This window comes from Sander lucioperca, chromosome 6 (assembly GCF_008315115.2).
Source record: "Sander lucioperca isolate FBNREF2018 chromosome 6, SLUC_FBN_1.2, whole genome shotgun sequence".
Classification (NCBI taxonomy): domain Eukaryota; kingdom Metazoa; phylum Chordata; class Actinopteri; order Perciformes; family Percidae; genus Sander; species Sander lucioperca.
Genome location: NC_050178.1, coordinates 6,016,745 through 6,035,884, shown reverse-complemented (window position 1 = coordinate 6,035,884; position 19,140 = coordinate 6,016,745). Strand labels below are relative to the sequence as shown.

The 19,140-nt window shown below is 41.9% G+C and overlaps 1 protein-coding gene across 3 annotated transcripts in view; it reads left to right on the top strand.

The window, feature by feature from the left end:
* The window catches only part of foxj3 (forkhead box J3), a 78,783-nt gene extending 61,489 nt beyond the window's left edge, over positions 1–17,294 (top strand). For 2 of the 3 annotated variants that reach the window (XM_031301595.2, XM_031301596.2), the window contains 9 exons: positions 1,075–1,158; positions 2,734–2,835; positions 6,463–6,591; positions 8,205–8,379; positions 10,549–11,016; positions 11,586–11,687; positions 12,240–12,431; positions 13,831–13,923; positions 14,094–17,294. In XM_031301595.2, the coding sequence (XP_031157455.1) occupies positions 1,075–1,158; positions 2,734–2,835; positions 6,463–6,591; positions 8,205–8,379; positions 10,549–11,016; positions 11,586–11,687; positions 12,240–12,431; positions 13,831–13,923; positions 14,094–14,206 (1,458 nt within the window). In that variant the 3' untranslated portion in view covers positions 14,207–17,294. The remainder of the gene's footprint in view (positions 1–1,074; positions 1,159–2,733; positions 2,836–6,462; positions 6,592–8,204; positions 8,380–10,548; positions 11,017–11,585; positions 11,688–12,239; positions 12,432–13,830; positions 13,924–14,093) is intronic. The other variant, XM_031301597.2, reaches the window with a different exon arrangement.
* Positions 17,295–19,140: the final 1,846 nt, after the last annotated feature.

Below are 19,140 nucleotides of genomic sequence, written 5' to 3'. Positions count from 1 at the left end.
TATTCAGATTCTTTATCTTTGGTTGATTGTGCTGTGAATTATTCTTCCCTCTGAGGAAAATGTTAATTGACCCCAAAGCCTCACACATATTAAAGCTTATAATTTTAACCCCCTGACAAATATAGGCCAACCCTGGCTTTTCATTTTAACAATAGCAGCAGTGGTGTATGCAAGCTGTAAAAAAACAAAAAAAAAACAGATTTGTTGGCTTTAACAAGAACAGGCCATTATGCAGCGGTTATTGTATAGATACTTGAGATACAGCTTGTTCTATGGGCTCTCCTGTCATTCAGAGAATTTCTCATGGAAATAACAATTATTCTCTCTGCTAGGGAAGTCATTTTAAAGGTCCTGATCTCACTTTCTCTGGACAATTGAGATTTTATCAGGGGTCATATGAAATATTAAAAATAAATTCAGGACTTGCTGGGCCTTAGAGTTAAAAAAATCTGTACTGTGAGTGGCGTTTCTGTTGGCTTCGAAAAAGAAAACCATTGAAAAATAAATTAAATGGGGCCGAATGTAAAGTAAATAATGCAGCCTGGTTGTGGAATTGCAAGCTGCAGCCCCAGAGCCAGCCCTCTCCTTCATTAGCCTTGCTCAGACCTTAGAAGAAAGCAACACGGCAGGGCTAGTGCTGCCTCGATTCATGGTCTGAGACTGTGGAGCCTTCATCCTTGGAAACAGTGCTCTGACTCACTACCTGAGGCTGAGGAAGTACAGCTTCAGAAAAGGCTTAGCATTTCACCACCAGCTGCCCTCACCAGCCTCTCATTGAGAAGCAGCCGCAGAGGAGGAAAAGCCAAGCCTTTCTTACTAACAAAGCCCACCCACACGCCGCACACACTCCCAGCTATCAACTCAACTAAAGGCTTGGGCTGATAGGACAGTCTTTAGCAGAGCACATAAGGCCTCCGATTTCTAAATAATGTTATACCAAAGAAAGATCTGATGTGTGTATGCTGTCATGTCAGAGAGAGAGTGCCTAAGTCCAGTGCATACATACATCTTAGGGATGTAACATTAAAAAAGCAATATGTTATATGAGCTCACAGGTCTTTCTTCTCTCTGCAGGGCTCTTATTGGGCCATCGACACCAACCCAAAGGAGGATGCCTTGCCTACACGGCCAAAGAAGAGGCCGCGGTCTGGAGAGCGGGTGAGTCTGATGACAGACACTCTGCATATTCCCAAGAAAACACATTTCTGTACATATGCATATGTTCCTCTGCTACAGCTTCTGCCTCCATCTCTACTTGGTTCAATATTCATCTTTGCCTCTGTGTCTCTATTCTGCCTTAGTTTTCCTTTCCTTTTGCCCTCCTTTCTCTCCCACACTTTCTCTACCACATGCAAACACACGCATGCGCGCGCGCGCGCACACACACACACACACACACACACACACACACACACACACACACACACACACACACACATACACACACACACACAGAGAGACTCAGTAGGAGTTCATATCCAGACTTTATGTAACTGCCTCTCCAAGCTGCTTCGCTAGCCTGTCATGAAGTGGGGTCCTTATTAATAAACTATGCCCGAGGCAGCCATTACATACATTACATTTCGCACTCACTTTTTTTAACAAACATCAATTAATGCAGAGCTGTGTGCGCCGGCTATTCTGAGTGGGAGCTTTTGTCTTTAATTATGGATGAGTTTCGTCCAGCGTTACGTACAGCGGCACAGGTTTTAGTGAGCTACTCAGATTGACCTGGCCCTGGGGCATCCCGACACAGAGAGCTCTTGTCTACTTCTTCCCCACAATGTGTCTGACCAGAGGCTTTGAGGAAGGGAGGATCCTGTTAGTCTGACGAGACAGACTCCTGTGCGCACACGCTAACTCAAGCCATTGTCTCTACCACACAAGCACAGAGACTACATAAAACTTAACATGCTCTTCATGTAGTCGCCCTGCAGCATCAAAATACTCTCACATTCATTCACAAATGGCGTCCCTTTGATGGTGTGAGGTTTTATGTACACAACACAACAAATGTAAAGGTACAGGACAAACATTGTTTTTAATATGCAGCTCTGCCAACAGTTTCTACTAAAGCTCTCCTGATGCAGCTCTGTTCATTTGAGCATGACACAAAAGAACGTATCAAGTGAAGAGTGTGTTTTCTGTAGGACACATGCGCTGTGCTCACCCTTCCCCCCCTCTAGACACTGTCTGCCTACAAGGCATTCCATTAAGAGTCTCAGACATTGAAATTGAGAGTTTGTGAAATCTCATTTATAATGTTTATCATGAATTAAAAATGGTATTGTTGGCAGCCAATCCTCTTACAGTAAGCAGTTTTGTGAGACAGGCATGGCAGAGTTATCTCTCACAACAGTGCGCCTATACAGCAAGACGAGGGCATGTGTGCGTGCGTGTGTGCATGTGCTTACACTGTATGCGTGTTTAGGTGGGAGATGAGGGTGGTGATGGGGGGGTGGGGGGGGGACTGTCTCCATCGTCTCAGAAAGCACAGTTCAAATGTGACCTAAATAAAGGTGTTACTCTGTCAAATGACAATAGTTCTGGTTTATTCTTTTGCATCGTTCAGATGAATATGTATCTGGTCTGAGCAGAGGATTTGTCACAAATATAATACAGGTCTCTCCTTGCTATCTGCAGTGGGATCTCATGTGTTTGATAATTAGATAGTGTTGAATTTTTATTATTATTTTTTTGTCTGCCTCCACACCCCGCCCCCAACCCCCACAGGCTTCTACGCCGTACAGCCTGGAGTCGGAGTCTTTGGGGATGGAGTGTATGATCTCTGGAAGTGCCTCTCCAACGCTGGCAATCAACACTGTGACTAACAAGGTACTACAGCCAGCCATCCAGCCTCCAGCTCCAACACACACCTGGCTACACGGCTGCACCCTGACCCCACCCACTTCTCCAACCACCTACAGCACTATTCCCCACAGAGAGAGGAGCACTCTAGTGGAGGGGAGATACACACACACACACACACACACACACACACACAAGCACACGCTCATATGCCTAAAGCTTCTCTGCAATGCAACCCACACCAAAATACACAACTATCTGCACTGCAGCACCTTTTTCCTCTACAACAACAGGCAGCAAGCTCTTGTTATCTTCAGCACAGAAATATGATGCTCACACTGATACTTAGCACTTTGCAACCTGATAGACCTTACACAGTCCTGTCCCGTGCAGACGTGCAATAGGATACACCAAACGCTGCATAGGGTTTCTGTATTTGCACCTGTAGCGGAGGTTGAGTCTTGTTTCTCACTCTGTGACCACATCACACTGCCACACTACAGGTGACCACCCCTGCTGCTGGTTTCTTCTGCTCTCTGTAGTTTTTTTAATATGTGTAAAAGCTAGGAACCACTTCTACATCACAGAGCAAAGCTACAGGGATTGTTAGCTGTGAGTGTCTCGCTCACTCTGAAATTTAAATAGGCTTTTTAACCTTAAGCTCCCATCCTCTGGGCCCAGCTCTCAGGTGTACTTTTAAAAAGCCTACAAGAGTCGCTTATTCATTTGCTGCAAGCATTACAAAAAACTGTTTAATGTGAACAGTAGTGTTCACATAAAAGGTGTGTGTGTGTGTGTGTGTGTGTGTGTGTGTGTGTGTGTGTGTGTGTGTGTGTGTGTGTGTGTGTGACGGAGGCTCGAAAGTCTGAGCATATGTCGGTGTGTGTGTTACAACTTGTGTGTACATGTATGTAGAGTATGTTACAGAGTTTGTTTTGACGAGTATGTCAGTGACGATTAGCTTGGGGCTGTTTCTATAGAGAACATGCAGTTTGTCATGTTGCTGTAGCAGACAGATTCATGGGCCTAAGTGGGGGGAAAGATGACCCCTTTTTCCTCTGTGATTGCTACAAACAAGCACTTGCCACAGCACCAGTCTCCACCAGCGGTGACTGCATAATGAGGCCCCTAATGTAGAGAGCTGACAGCTTAGAGTTTGGACACCTGCCATCAAATACCTCCTGTCAAATAACTCAGAAAAGCAACAAGCAGAAAACACGTCTGCTGTGTTATTCCAAGAGCTGATGAAAAGAAGTTTTGATTTGTCTCTTTTTGTTCACTTGATTGTGACAAAAACTGTTACAGAGGTGAAGTGAACAGAAGACAAAGTGGAATAGCAACAGATCTGAGGCCCTAACTCCTCAGAGAGACCTTGTTTCTCACTGACTTATACTGTAAACACACGACAGGCCACGCCTCTTTCGGTGCAGTGTGCCAAGCCACAGGAATTCCCTCTCTGGTTTTCTCTCTCTATTCCAGTCTCTCTCCATCATTCCCGCCTTCTCAGATAGACCAATGGGAGACGCTGGCAGGACAATTACTGAACCAGCAGGAATCTTTTTCTTTCTCTTCTGTTGGACATTCCTCACAAGATTGCCCCCCCCCCCTCTCTTTTTTGTGTGCCTTTCTCACGTAGACTCAGATTTTTCTCTCCCACCACCTAAAGGTTGTGTTCTTAGGCGGCCTTAAACATTGGCGTGAATGTGATGATACTCTGGCACTGAAGTGTGATCATGAAGGGAAAGAGGATTGTTGGAAGTGTGTTTGCTGATGAATGGTCTTCTCTCTCTTCCTCTTCCTGTCCATTCAATCCTGCATGCAGGGATTGTACTGAACACTAGCTGGCATTGTTGGAGACACCTGGGCCAATCTTGCTTTGATTTCATAATCCATGTCTCATGCTCCAGATTATGCTCCCATGTAAAAGACACCTCTGGCTTTTTACTTAATTCACTGCTAAGAATAGAACTCTGATTCGCTTGCCTGTACACAGTATTTACTGTGGAGCAGCTTCTGCCTGTATGAGCATGCCTGCGTGTGTGTGTGTGTGTGTGTGTGTGTGTGTGTGTGTGTCATAGGTTTGTGTTTGCTTCTACGTATGGGGGTGAGATGTGACTGGGTGTTCATCTGTGACTGTGCTTGCTTGAGTGGGTGTCTTCACTTGGGACTCGGGTCTGCGTAAACCACAAAGCAGTGAGGTTTTGAAATCATCACACTTTATTGGTAAGTAGAGTAAAAATAGATTGCGGTGAGAGACTTAAGGCTAAAAGCCTGTTTTATGACTTCATTACACAAAACATTTATATTTCTGCGGCACGCTGTTTTTGATTAGCATTGTCGGGCTGATTTTGTAGACGTGCTTAAGCTTTCAGTCTTAGCTGCTCATTGAGTTCCCCTTCACGCTAATGAACACTGGAGCCAAGCCCATACTGAGTGGAGGAAGGTTAGAGTTGCCTAATGAGCTTCTCTTACTACCCCCTATTCTCTTCTCCCTCAGCCTCACCCCTCTTCCTTGTACAGTGTTGCCTGGATTCAGCATTTGCGCCCAGCTTTTTTTTTGTTATTTTTTTTTTTTATTTATATTTCTATCTCATTCTACTAGCTCAGGAGCCAAGCTCCATATTAAAAGCTTAATATGATCGGACGCTCTCACTCTGTATGTGTGTGTCCTGGAGTCGTACCAGCATGTCAGAGCAGAGAAGGCAGTCAGACGTGCCTGGGTTTCCTTGCCTTCTTGTGGCCTCTGTGGTAGCTCGCTGTGCCTCAGCAGAAGCACAAGAGCCTTCAGTCCACTGCTGTTACTGAGAGGCAGGGCTCGGCCAATCGGCCTGCCTGAAGGCTGCTGCCACTGCTGTCTCATTGTGCTGAGCACAGAGCCCACTCTGTTCCACTCACAGTGATGAGCAGAAGCCACCATGCTGCACTCAGTCATGGACGGACACACACAAACGCATGCACACACACCGATCTTCGAATGCCAGGCCCTCTTCCACTGCGACACCATCGTTGCATTGCTGCCATTCCTTTTTCACAATACAAAACTCAACACATGGACTATTCTCTGTGGGTATCATTATAATTCATTATCTGGATCGTTCTTCTTACTATTGTCTTAATTGTCTGACGGAGCACTTTATTTGGGAAGGGTGGGAAGGCTAAACCTTGTTAGACCATAATTAAGATTGTCGTCCTGAAGTGCTTCGGCTAGTTTCGCTGCTATATTGAAAGGTCAGTGTCTCGGCTGCACTGAAATCCTTTTGTGAGTTGTCCCAAACGGATTTGCGCTCGGTGAGCAGATGTGGCTGACATCGCCAGTAGTGTGACCTTTAGTGATAGGAATGTCTCAGCTGTCTCCAGTCCTCTTCACACGTTCAGCTTGAACCCCTTAGTGACTTTGGTGGGTGTTCAGCAGCACCCTGTGTCTCCTACACACACTTAAAAAAGAAGTGAAAAGCAAGTACTCTGCTATTATGACATGTCATTGCATGCAGCAAACACATGCTCATGCTTTACATTTCCATACTAAATTACATTGTTTAACTATAGACCAACATTATCTCAGAGGAATGCTGACATGCTCTACCATCAGCAAGAGTGGAGATGACATTAGTGTGTCTTTGAGAAAATGAGCTAATGTACATGTATGTGTTTCAGGTGGCGTTGTACAACACAGACCAGGAAGGGAGCGATAGTCCAAGAAGCAGCCTTAACAACAGCCTGTCTGATCAGAGTCTGGCTTCCGTCAATCTCAACAGTGTGGGCAGTGTGCACAGCTATACACCGGTAAGACCAAGGACCACTTTTCACATTTTTAGAGGTCTCATTCATTTGTCAATCTACATTTAGCATTGGTACAAAGAACAAATAAGGTCCTGCTGTAGCATCTTGGTCGCCTTTCCGCAAATATACTGTTGCCTTGCTGTTCTTTAAGGGATGCTGGTAATTCTGCTTGTCGATGTTGCTGCTCATGAATGTCTCTTAGTTTGATATTTGTAAGAAAGATATTTATATAAATGTGGTGTAGTTGATGATTTGTTTAGCACTAAGCGCTTAGGCCAAATAATAAATTCTCATTTTATCCACATTTTTCAAGCTGTGGGGGAGCCACTATCACTAAATGAATGGAAATGAAACACCGCCAGACTTAGAAAGTGTACTGTACCCCATATTTCATCTGATCAGAAAGCCCCAAGAGGCTCTCTTCAGAGGAGCCAGCAGTAGACAGCAATAGACCGAGGTTCAATGTGGACATGCGCTAGAGTACAACATCAGGAAGGGGGTTAAGGGAAACAGAGAAAAATGTGCACGCTCCTGGAAGCCAGACAAAGAAAAACGCTTCCTCTGATGTCCTCCCACCAGAGATGCCCCCTCTTTGGTGTGGTCCTCCTGCATCCTAGAGTGCTCACAGCTCCAGGCGCTGGGCATCGATCGTCTCAGCCTGATGGATGTGCTCTCTCTCTCTCACAGCCAAAGCAGCAGCTCACAGTAAACACTCTGGCTTTATTATCACCTCTTCACTCTTACCCAAGCCAGACTGTGAGCTGTGCACTTCAGTAGCCTGCCCCCATCTTGGAAGAGGAAGATGTTATGATCAAAAATTGGATGTGACCTTTTTTGTAATGCTAGCCCCACAGTTGACCCAGGTCAGGTCCTGTTTTGTGAAATAGCGATGGTTTTCGCATTGCTGCCCTTGCTGTGATGAATCTCGTAGACAAACTCGTTGCTGAAGGGAACGCTGCTTGCTGTCTCACACCTTGGGGCAGTGCATAACATTGACTGCCCACACAAATGCATGGATAAAATGGCTGCTTATTTGTACAAGGTATTGCTATTGATTTTGTTTTAAATACATTTTGCTTGGCCACCAGAGTATTGGGTTTGTGTCCATTCAAGTTGGTCTGTTAATGTTATGTGAACCAGGGCGGTAAGCACTAACCTACATTACTGTGGTCTGTGTGATTGTTCTTTACATGCTGTGTGACTGACACCTCTTCAGACAGAAACAACATTATTACAGTGGCTCCTCAGAAGACTCGAACCATCCTCATATTTGACTTGTGTGTTTGCTGCGTACATTTAAATAAACCACAAATGTTGCATTAAATATTCTAGAGGTTTTCTGTTTATGTGGCTCCATGACCAGATGAGCATTGTGGGTATCTTTTGAAAAGTATGTATAATATTGATGTGTATATTTTGAACATTATAGTGTGCTCCTCTTAGCATCAGTAGTCATTGTAGCCTGCGGTGCAGATGTAGCAGAACTGTAGCAGCTGTCAGTGTACTTTCACAAAAATCTATCGCAAGTTCATCATTAAACATAATAAAATTTTGCACTCCATGTTGCTGTTTGTTTTTGTAAACCTTTAGTTTTCTTTCTCTCCTCATCTCTCCAGGTGACCAGTCACCCAGAGCCTGTGTCCCAGGCTATGAGCCTCCAGCAGCCCCCCCAGTCCCAGTACAACATGCCAGACAGGGACAAGCAGCTCCTGTTCTCTGAATTTGAAGATCTCAGTGCCTCCTTTCGCAGCCTTTACAAGTCTGTTTTTGAGCAGTCCTTCAGCCAACAAGGTGAGTGGCCTTGTGGGATCATCAAGTGGAAATCTAATAAAGAACCTAAGCTTCATTCATCAAGAAACGATCAGAACGATTTTCCTAATGTTGGTTTGTTCTTAACAGCTGGGGCTATAGAGAGTCTTTAGGCACTAATTAGGTTTACTCTGAAGTGAGCAGGTATTCAACAGGCTGACTCGCTTATAGTGCAAATCTATACTGAGTATTCTTATGGTCTTTTGCTACAGCAATGTGGAAAAGGCCTAATTTAATATTCAGAAGCAGTCTGAAAGTTCATATCTTAAATATTTCATTAGAGGTTGTAAAGAAATCTTACTACATTCATTTAATGGTTAATTCAGAATTGATACACCATCCCTCTTGCTTTTTATTTTTCAGATTACATGAAAGTTTTCTGCGTCTCGTCATGTGTGTCAAATGTTTTCTCATGCAGGCAGTTTCATCAGAGTGGAGAAGGTTGCAAACAGCCCAAGTCCTCAGTAAATTTGTTGCATTTGAGGTTCATTTGTCATAATGACGGGGAATTTGTATGATATAATACATAGAAGCGGATAGAGCACAGCTTTCCAAAAAGCCTGTGAGTCCCTGCAGAACAAAATGCATTTTTGCTTGTAATCTGATTGACTGATAAACAAAGAGCACTTGACAAGCGGGTTATGAGCAAAGTAGACTGTGCTTTCTGTGTATAACCTACTTTCACAAATCAAATGCATTTCATGCTGATGTTTTCAAAGACTTCCTCTCCTTTAATCTATCATCTATGTTTCATTAGTTCAAAGTTGTTACCTTTTTTATGCGCATAAAAGTGAAATATCTTAGTCAGACAAGCTCTAGCAATTAAAAAGCGTAAATAATCGAGCTAGAGGATTTCACACTCTGCCGCTGTAGACAGTGAGCTAATTCACTGGCTTTGATAATAGGTAATGAGCTCGCATTATTATTCTGGTGCCACGTTAATTGCTTTCTGTATTTCCCTGGTTGGACAATGGGCTTTCTGCACCGATAAGAGATGCACCTTTGTCACCCCTGCAGTGAGTGTTACGTGCCGATTGTGGAGGTGCAGGGCTAGAGTCAGCTCTAAAAGCACTCCAGTGAAATAGGTTTACTGTGCCAAAGCTGTGAAGGACAGGGCCTCTTAAGACCACTCCCTGCCACTCAGATGATTGCAGTTGGGTGTGCAGATGTTCATGCTCCAGTCATGTCTGTTAAAGAGCCGTCCAGCAGCACAATGAATTTGTCAAAGACAATCCAGAGCCGTGTATCTGGAGAGGAGAGGCGACAGCAGCTTGGGCTCTTGAACCTCAGAGACGCAACTGATGCTGAGTCATTCCCTGGTACAACAAAATGGCAGCTGGTCTGTCTCAAGTGTAGAACTACTTAAACACGGGAGGCCCAGATCCCATTATTGAGAGAGTAAGATGTTGAGATATATGTAAGTAGCTATTTATTTGTTTTATACATGTGACGACCCTGGTTCTCTGTGTGTTTATGATGAAGTGCATCATACAAATACACCTCAGTCTGAAACCATGTGACTGACGTTTGTGTTGGAAGTATTAGTTTCATTTCAGGGCTTCACTAAATATATTTTAATTATCAATTATTGTGTCAATTACTTTTAGATTCAGTGATTCCCAGAGCCCAAGGTGATGTCTGCAAATTGCTTTTTGTGTGGTCACAAGCAGGTCACAAGCAGTTCAAAACCTATTTAATTCACAATGAGAATTAACCGAGAAAAGCAGTAAATCTTGAGACGCTGGAACTAGCAAGTGTTGCCATTTTCCTTGATAAACGATTAGTAAATCTACAAAAACTGTATCTGCAACAATTTCATGATCGATTAATCGTTTGAGCCTATTTTCATGCAAAAAGTTAAATATTTTGGTGGTTTTAACTGTTTGTAAGACAAAACAAGATGTTTAAAGATGTCACCTTGGGCTCTGTGATGGTCATTTTTCATTATTTTCAGACATTTTATAGACAAAGAAACATCAGTTAATTGGGGAAATAATTGCCAAAGAATCAATAATGAATGGCTAGGTGCATCACTGTCAATGATCAACATTGTTGATAATTTACATAATTTTCTTTCGATCGACAAATTTGCCACTGACTATTCGTTTCAGTACTATTACAAGCTTTGTGTTGGTGTGTTTTGTTTCCCAGGTCTGATGGGCATACCGTCAGATTCCTCCCAGCAGACCCACACCTCTTGCTCCTATCAGCACTCCCCCAGTGGCAACATTAGCACTCAGAACAGCATGTCAAACAACCAACCCAACAGCCACCCCAACAGCCACTCCGCCAACAGTGGCCAGGTGCCCCTGTCCCATCCTGCCCAAGCCCACCCAGGCCACGGCTCGCCCCACGCACAGCACCTCCCGCAGCACGGCGGACCCCACAGCCAACACGCCCAGCACAGCCAACACAGTCAGCACCCCCAGCACGCTGCACACTCCCAGCACGGGCAACATCCATCGCAGCACCCGTCCCATGGCCAGCACCCACAGCAACACACGCCACACCCCTCCCAACACACGCAGCACAACCAGCACCCTTCTCAACACGGACAGCAGCATCAGAGCCTCTCCCACCAGCCCCATCCTACCCAGCAACAGATGGCCTGCAACCCAGGTAAGACCCTCTGTCTGTCATTGTCTTCGCCGTGTTGTTTTCTCCTCATCATGTTCATCACACAGACACATGTCAACAAAGACAACATGTTCACAGCTGAATATGGTTTTGTATCCGTCGTCATAAAGCATTTAGAAATTGTTATAGGTGCTAAACAGTAAATCATCATCTGATTTATTATCTGTGGTGTTGTGAGAACAAAGCAATGCTGCATCCAGTGACTTCAGCAGCTCTTACAGAGTTGACTGGCTCCTCCTAGTGGCCACAACACAGAGCTCAACTGTTTAAAAGCCTGATAAACTGTTCTATTTAGTGCTACCTTCTCATTCATTTGGCACTACAACTGCCTGCACAGCTATATGAAAATGCATCATCTGGCCTTATTTCCTAACCTACAGTATATAACAATAACAGCAGCAATTATTGTTCAGTGGTCCATAAATGATGTAATTAGGACTAAATCTGTATTTGTCCCAGGAGTGAACTTGGTGTTAGAACCAAAATTACCTGTATCCTTTAAGTCTCTTATCTTGTAATGTTACAGATAGTATGCTGTGTGTGTGTTGCAGGTTTACTGTCTGACTGGTACCCAAATCTGGATGCACTGAAAGAAAGCTGTCGTATTGCTAGCAGCTATAACTGGGCTGATGTCGACCTTTCACCTTTCCAAGGTGCGGTTTGGACACTATAAATAGACCTTATTGCATTACCAAATAATGGTTACGTAATGTATTTGATTTATTTGTCCGATTAAGATTTTTCTAGATTACAGAAGAAACAAAACATTTAAAGCCAGGAGCTGATAGTACAGTACTGCCCCAGCTTTTGATTGAGTGCTAAAGTGTTGACACTGTGGAGTTGATTACGAGTTTAATTAAACTGAGCTCTTCAATTAAATAGCACTGCCTTCAAGTTTAATTACCCAAACACCGAGCTCAGCAGGTCAGTTTATCCAATTACAGTCTAGGATTGCAAGGTAGGATGTTTTTTAAATATCACCCTATGAAGGTTACCAACATAATGAATATATATTGCAACCCAAAGTTTTTGCTTTGCGTTTGTAAATTAGTTTCTCATTTAATAAATGTATATTCTTTGGACAGTCGGCTGGTGCAGTTTCATACATTTCATTGTCACAAAGGCATTTTAGTGCAGACAGATACTGTCACTCTGATAGTAACTCTGGTTGTTCTGTCTATAAATTTATGTTTCATGTTCCTAAGGATTGAGAGAGAGTATGAGACAGGCGGAGTTGAACAATTGGTCCCTGGAACCCACCCAGATCGCTGACCTCTGCTCGTCCATCAACCAGTTTTTTGCCCGCACCGGTGTAATCCAGCCACAGGGGGCAGTGCAGCCTCCTGTTTGTCATGGCTCCATGCTCCCCAACAAACCCAGCCAGCACCTCAACACAGGTTAAACACCCTCTCCTTAACCCTACGATCCTATTTATATTTTTGATTGACTTTGTGTAATTGTGGTGAGTAGCTTATGATTTATTTTTTTCTGGACTCATTCAAAGGACCAGTGAGAGTGTTTTTAAAGTGATATTTATATCATCCTATAGAGATAGGAGGGAAATAATCTACATCATGTATCTTGAAAGATGTAGGCATTTACACTTTATCTGGTTTTGTTTCTTAGGAAGGATCATGTAATTGTACAGTATATACAGTAGAACTTCAAAATACCTGCAATGTCAGTATAGCTATGAGGTCTTACTGACTGTTTGTTTATCTGTAAGGGGAAAAAAAGGTTAGTAAAAATGAATACACAAGCCCATTGTCTGATGAATTTATCTCACTTACAGTTCATCTATCTGAAAGTGCAAACAGTCTATAGTCTTTTTGCACACGATGGGCTCTGCTTGCCCTCCATGACAGTGATTCCCAACCTTTTTGGCTTATAACCCCTTAAAATGAAACAACGTCTACATGCAACCCTTCGTTACCGGCTGCATTATGTCTACCAGTTCTGACCAGTTCATCCAAACAATGATTTCTGTCCCCTGATTTATTTGCATAATGAGAGGCCTGAAGAAATCAAATTATTTATTCATACCCAAGGAAAAAAACAAAATATAAGAGGAATGTTGAAAAGAATAAAGACATTTTGTGTAGCTAAATTAAGTCTTTTTTCCCCCTGTCCTACATACCTTGTGAGTTGATGTTACTCAAAATGTTGAAGCAGGGCCTCCCCCTAAAAGCAAGTTTTGCTCAAATGCATTACTTAAATTTAAAGTGCTCATATTATGCTCATTTTTAGGTTCATACTTGTATTTAGAGGTTATATCAGAATAGGTTTACATGGTTTAATTTTCAAAAAACACCATATTTTTGTTGTACTGCACATTGCTGCAGCTCCTCTTTTCACCCTGTGTGTTGAGCGCTCTGTTTTAGCTACAGAGTGAGACATCACACTTCTGTTCCATCTTTGTTGGGAGTCGCACATGCTCAGTAGCTAGGTAAGGAGTACAAGCCAAGCCAGTCAGAAGCAGAGTATGAGGGCGTGCCACGCTAGCAGCTAGGTGAGCATCATAACGTGTGTTACAAAGTGACGCACGTTCGTCACGGAAGTAAAGGCTGGACTACAATAGAGCAGTTTGGAGCAGTTTGTGAACAGTGTTTTCTCTGGAAGATTGTAAGTCCCTTTGGGGGGACTTTGGGCTTTTTCCCCTTTGTAAAGCTATAACGTGCACAAAAAAAGATATATAACACAATTAAGTGAAGGGAAAAAGCCAAAAAGCATAATATGAGCACTTTAAGATGTTTAATAGAGGGTTTAAATAAAGTTTTGTTCTGATTCTCACTTCAGGAAATCTCTACATGGACACCAGACAGAGCATGTCCATGATGGGTCCTCCAGGATATCCCCACATGCCCCACAACGCAGGACCCACAATGACAGGTGACATGAAGCCACAGAGAAACACATCATTAAAACTATTCCTTGCAGCACATTATGAAACCTTATAATAATGGATTTTATTAATAAACCCACTTAATCCAGATTTTTTCTCACTTGCCTAAGAAAAGCTGGGTGGGCCTGACTCTCCCTTTCCCCTGTTCTCTCTGCAGGACACCATGCACAGATGAACCAGCAGCACATGATACCTACCAGAAACTTCCAGATGCATCGCATGCCACCTGATGACATCCAGGATGACTTTGATTGGGACTCCATTGTCTAGCCCTTAGACCTCCTTTTGCAAAACAAAAGGGAGCGAGGAGAGAAGGTGGAAGCCAGGCTGAGCTGAAAGGCCACAGGATGAGGAGGAGGAGGAGGAGGAGGCCACTGCGGGTGGGATGCAGAAGAACATTTGACAAGCTTTGGAGATAGACAGACTTCGGAGTCCTGACATTTTTACAAAAGCAAAACATACCATAGAAAATGTTACTTTGAAGACAATCATATTTAGTCGGACATGTTAAAGTGATTGCTTATGTACTTGTCTAAAGACAAGTAGAACACATTCATGTCTAAACCACATGCTCCTCAGCTCCTCAGCCAGCCCTCTCCCCGTCCCTAGCCAGCAGCCTTCCAAAGTCCGAACCCCCCCATCCCCCCCCACCCAAATCCCTGCTCCGTAACTGTTGTGTGATTTGAGCGACGTGTTCAGCTTGTAATTCTTCTCGTGTTGACATTGGCCTCAGCTGCCTCTTGGATGAGTTTCTCTCTTTAAAAAAAAAAAAAAAAAAAAAAAGAAGAAAAAAAAAATTTTGGTTTATTTTTTTGTTTTTAAGAAACACAGGCTGATTCTGTGAGTAATGTGATGGTGCTCGTTGGTCACATTTGGGAGAAAGCGTGGCTGAATTGGTGGTAAAGTTAGGTTTACAATAACTTTGAACAGGGTGTTAAATGTTTAAGCAGGCTTGATATTAAACAAACCAAGAGAGAAAGGGAGAGAGAGATGACAGAAAGCATCGTGATCTGTTTTCATAGCCAACCAACGTGATCAGGCTCACTGCAACAGACTAGTTATGGGAGTACAGCAACTTTGTTTTTCTTTCTTAATTCTCTGTCTCAAGCACTTCAAGATGAGCGAATATGATGGGTCTGAGAAGAAGGTGAAGGCAGGAAAGTCAAACTTCTTTTTGTCTTTTTAAATTCTTTAAACCCAAAGTGAGGTTTTGTTTCTCTGTATGCATCATGTCTGTTAATAATTGCTTAATGTGAAATACTAAACAAATTCACATTTTCAATCTAGTTTTAATGGCATGGTTTTTCATTAGTTTTAGGTGAGTAGCCTATTGATCATTAAACAAGCCACCCTCATTCAGAGACAATTAAATCATTTGCAATGGAGTCTGATATATTGGTAGGGCCAGTATTATCGGCTGATCATCTTACCAATATATCTGCATGAGCATATACAGTATGTCAGCTAATAAGCAATACATTACTGTCCAGAAATGTCAAAGATATTTTTGAGATAGATTGATAATTTAGAAACTTTGTTCCTATTACACAGTCGGCCAGAGAGCACTGACAAGTTGATTTTGAAACTGTTAATTGTCCCGCCCAGCACGTATCATGGTACGTAACCTAAAATGTTAATAAAAAACAAATATTGCCAGATATATCATCATCTGATCTTTTAAAACCTTTGAATATGGGTGTTGTTATTTGCCTCAGTAATCCAGTATCCGATGGGCTCTAGTTTGCAAGAAAGTTTTCGTTTAAATGTACCGTCCAAGTCAGCAGGGTTTGTTATTATTAAAGCTATAGTCGGACATTTTGGGAGTTGAGAAGATCGTAGAGTAAATATGAAGCTACACTGTAAAAAGGGAGAAACAGGTATCCTGGCTCTGTCTGAAGGTAACAAAATCCACCTACGAGCTCTTCCAAAGCTCACTACTTAACTCATATCTCATTTGTTTAATACTGAAGCGTAAAAACAAATGTGGTTTTACTGGGGGGGTTACATGCCGGACTATTTCTATGGCTGGTTGCAGTGACTTCCTGGAGATATAATGTCGTAGTTACTGAGCTTTAGAGGTGCTGGTAGGCTGATTTTTGTTACAGTTGGACAGAGTCATAGTAGCCATTTCTCTGGTTCCAATCTTTCCCACTGTAAGAGTGGTATTGATCTTCTCTTCTAACTCTATGCAAGAAAGTGTATTAACATATTTCCCTTCCAACATACCAAACTATTCCTTTAAACAATGTCTCTTCAAACTGTATGCAAACCATGTAATTTATACTAGTGACAGTAACAAGTGAAACGTTAAGAGCCTGTATGAAATTTTGAGAGTAATGGTTTCAAGCCTCACTGACTTGAAGCATTGCTAGTCGACTAATACATTGTTAAAATTAAAAAAAATTAAACAAGGCTGTTAAAGAGTGTTAACACTTCTTTAAATGTTCTAATACTAATTCATTGATTAATGATCAATAGGATATGCATCAAATGTTTCCACTTGAAGAGGGCAAAAAAAAGTTTAGTTTTACTGCACGTTTCTTTGATTTGTAAAATAAGTTTCATGCCTTTTTCCACCTATTGTACATCAAAGTTAGTTTTCAATGCTACGCTCAGTGTTTATTGTCACTTCTGACATTTAAATTACGGAGATATGATTCTTTTACTTGCCCAATGTTTAGTTGTGATAGTTCGATCGCTTCAGATTTTGCTATTATACAATCATAACAGAATGATGTGTGTGTGTGTGTGTGTGTGTGTTATTGTAATTTTAGGACTATGATTGATTGCTCCAATCATCTCTATGCTATCTATGAGCACAAAAGCAGATGCACACGGTGATTAAAGAGTAGATTTGAGAGATGCTTCTTTTGTGTGAAGGGTTTCCGAAGCACAGAACAGGGAGATCAGCGGTTCTGGAAACCTGTCCTGTGTCCTGTGTCCTGTGTCCTGTAGCAAGTGGCTTCTCAATCAGACAGGTGCTGAACTTTAGAGACACTATGTTGAGAAAAAAAAAAAAAAACGCCCTTTGCACACCTTCTGTTGATCTTAACTGTTTTTAAGATGCAAAGCACCTCCTTGATCTCAAAAGCTAGTCGCTCACCTACTCATTCTTTCATTTATTCATTTACTCAGTAAAACTATCAGTTGTCACAGTTGACAATGAACAGGATTATTTATCCTCTCTTTAATACTGATGACCTGGTACGGTGCTTCGCATCTATAACACTGTGTCCTTGTTTAAAGGAATAGTTCAACATTTTTGGAATTTGTTTTTAAAGCTACAGCCAACATCCAAATCCATCTGCAAGTAGCAAGTTTTACTAGTAAACATGTTATATCTCATGTGTTTATCTGTAAAAAAAAAAAAAAAAAAAAAAAAAAAAAAAATACATTTTACTGTTCTATTTACTGTACAAACATGACATCATCTAACTCTCGACAAGAAAGTGTATTTCCCAAGATGTCAAACTATTCCTTTTGAGATAATTTAACAACTAGGGACTCCAATGGTCACAGTTTTGATTTCATAGTTGGATGACAATCATGATTTTCTTTTTTTTTCTTTTTTTACGATATTGCATATTGTCTTTGTTGTTGTGAGAAAAGGCACGTTCAAGTCTCACATGTTTGTTTTATTGGATGTTATGGAACCAGATGTTTCTGCGGTTGAGCACATATTAGGTTATTTGAAACTAGAACCAGTCCAGTTTTATACTGCAGATCGTCTGTTAAACTGTCCACAGCTGCACCGTGCAGATGAAGTTCTTTCAACTGACGATGAACTGCCATTCATTTTTATATTTTCCTGCCAATCATACCTGTCCACTCCTTCTTTCTGCTATGTTTTGTCTGTCTTTGTATATCAAATGTCCGCTGTATGTGGAGGATTTCCTCGCCTGTGGATCTCAACTATGAGTTTTTAAAGTTTTGTTCAACTGCCAGAATTTCTTAATCAGTGCTCAGAGTACTTAGTCAGTTGAGTGACCCAAATCATGACTCTTTTAGGTGAGTGTGGGCCAAAGGACTGCAACTAAAGACAGCAGTGAAAAAGAGCATCAATGTGTTTTTGTTAGGACTCTATGGACCTACAATAGAGAACATCCTGCGAGTCTTTGGTTGGTGTGAAGGAGAAGTGTGTTTCAGTTCTTCCAGGTGAAGATCATTAACTCACAAGCTACTATCTGAGCACAGCAGCCCATTTGGAAAACAAAAGATTTGAGCAAACGGATGTGGCTAAAAGGGAAAAAGGTGAAGACAATGACTGGATCACAATTTTACATTATGTCTGTATGTGTGGATGTGTGTGTGTGTGTGTGTGTGTGTGTGTGTGTGTGTGTGTTTGCTTGTGTGAGTTTTAGTTCTTCTTCAAAAGACGATCTAAGTTTTTAAATACCGCTGGACATGTACCTGCCAGAGAGATTACTATTATTGGGAGAGAAAAAAAGATGAAAAGATAAAAAGAAAAGCCTTGTTACAATATGGGAGAGAACTGCCAACAAGTACTGCTGATTGGGGCCTATTTTATTCAGTGCTGGTGTGTTGTTGTGCTTGTGCATATATGTCTTTTCAATCATCCCTTTTTTCCTCTCGGGGGTGGGGTATCAAGACAGGAGGTGGGTCTTATTCATGAAAGACAGGAGCGAAAAGAATAGAGTATTTTGTTATTGTCCAATCAGAGGGTGACAGTATGTATATATCTATATTGTATATATCTGATGAAAATGCGTTGGCTTTTTGTGTGACACTACCTTTTACCTGTACTATGGTTCTACATTCAGTGTTTCAGTGTTGATAATATATATTTGGTTTGTGTTTTATTTTTCTGTTTTGTTTGATTTCGTCTTTGTCATTGCTTGTATATTTTTTTTCTCTCCTATTTGTCCTTTTTTTGTTTATTGCACGGTTTATACTTTTGTTGTCCAATGAGGTGACACAGCTACTCTTTGTATTCGTTTAGTGCTGTAAAATAACTCGAAGTGTTATTAGAATTGTTGATACCACCACCGACCCCACCCCTTCCCCTATATGCATGAATGGCACTTAAAGAAATAAAATATGGTAACTTCACTGTGGAATAATGTGCTGTTTGAGCTTTGTTCCTAAAGACTTCTGTCAGTATTACATGGCAGGATGATGTTTCAGTCTCACGTCATCAGCAGATGTGGTGGTTATCCAAAACCAGAGCACGGCAGTGGCTTATC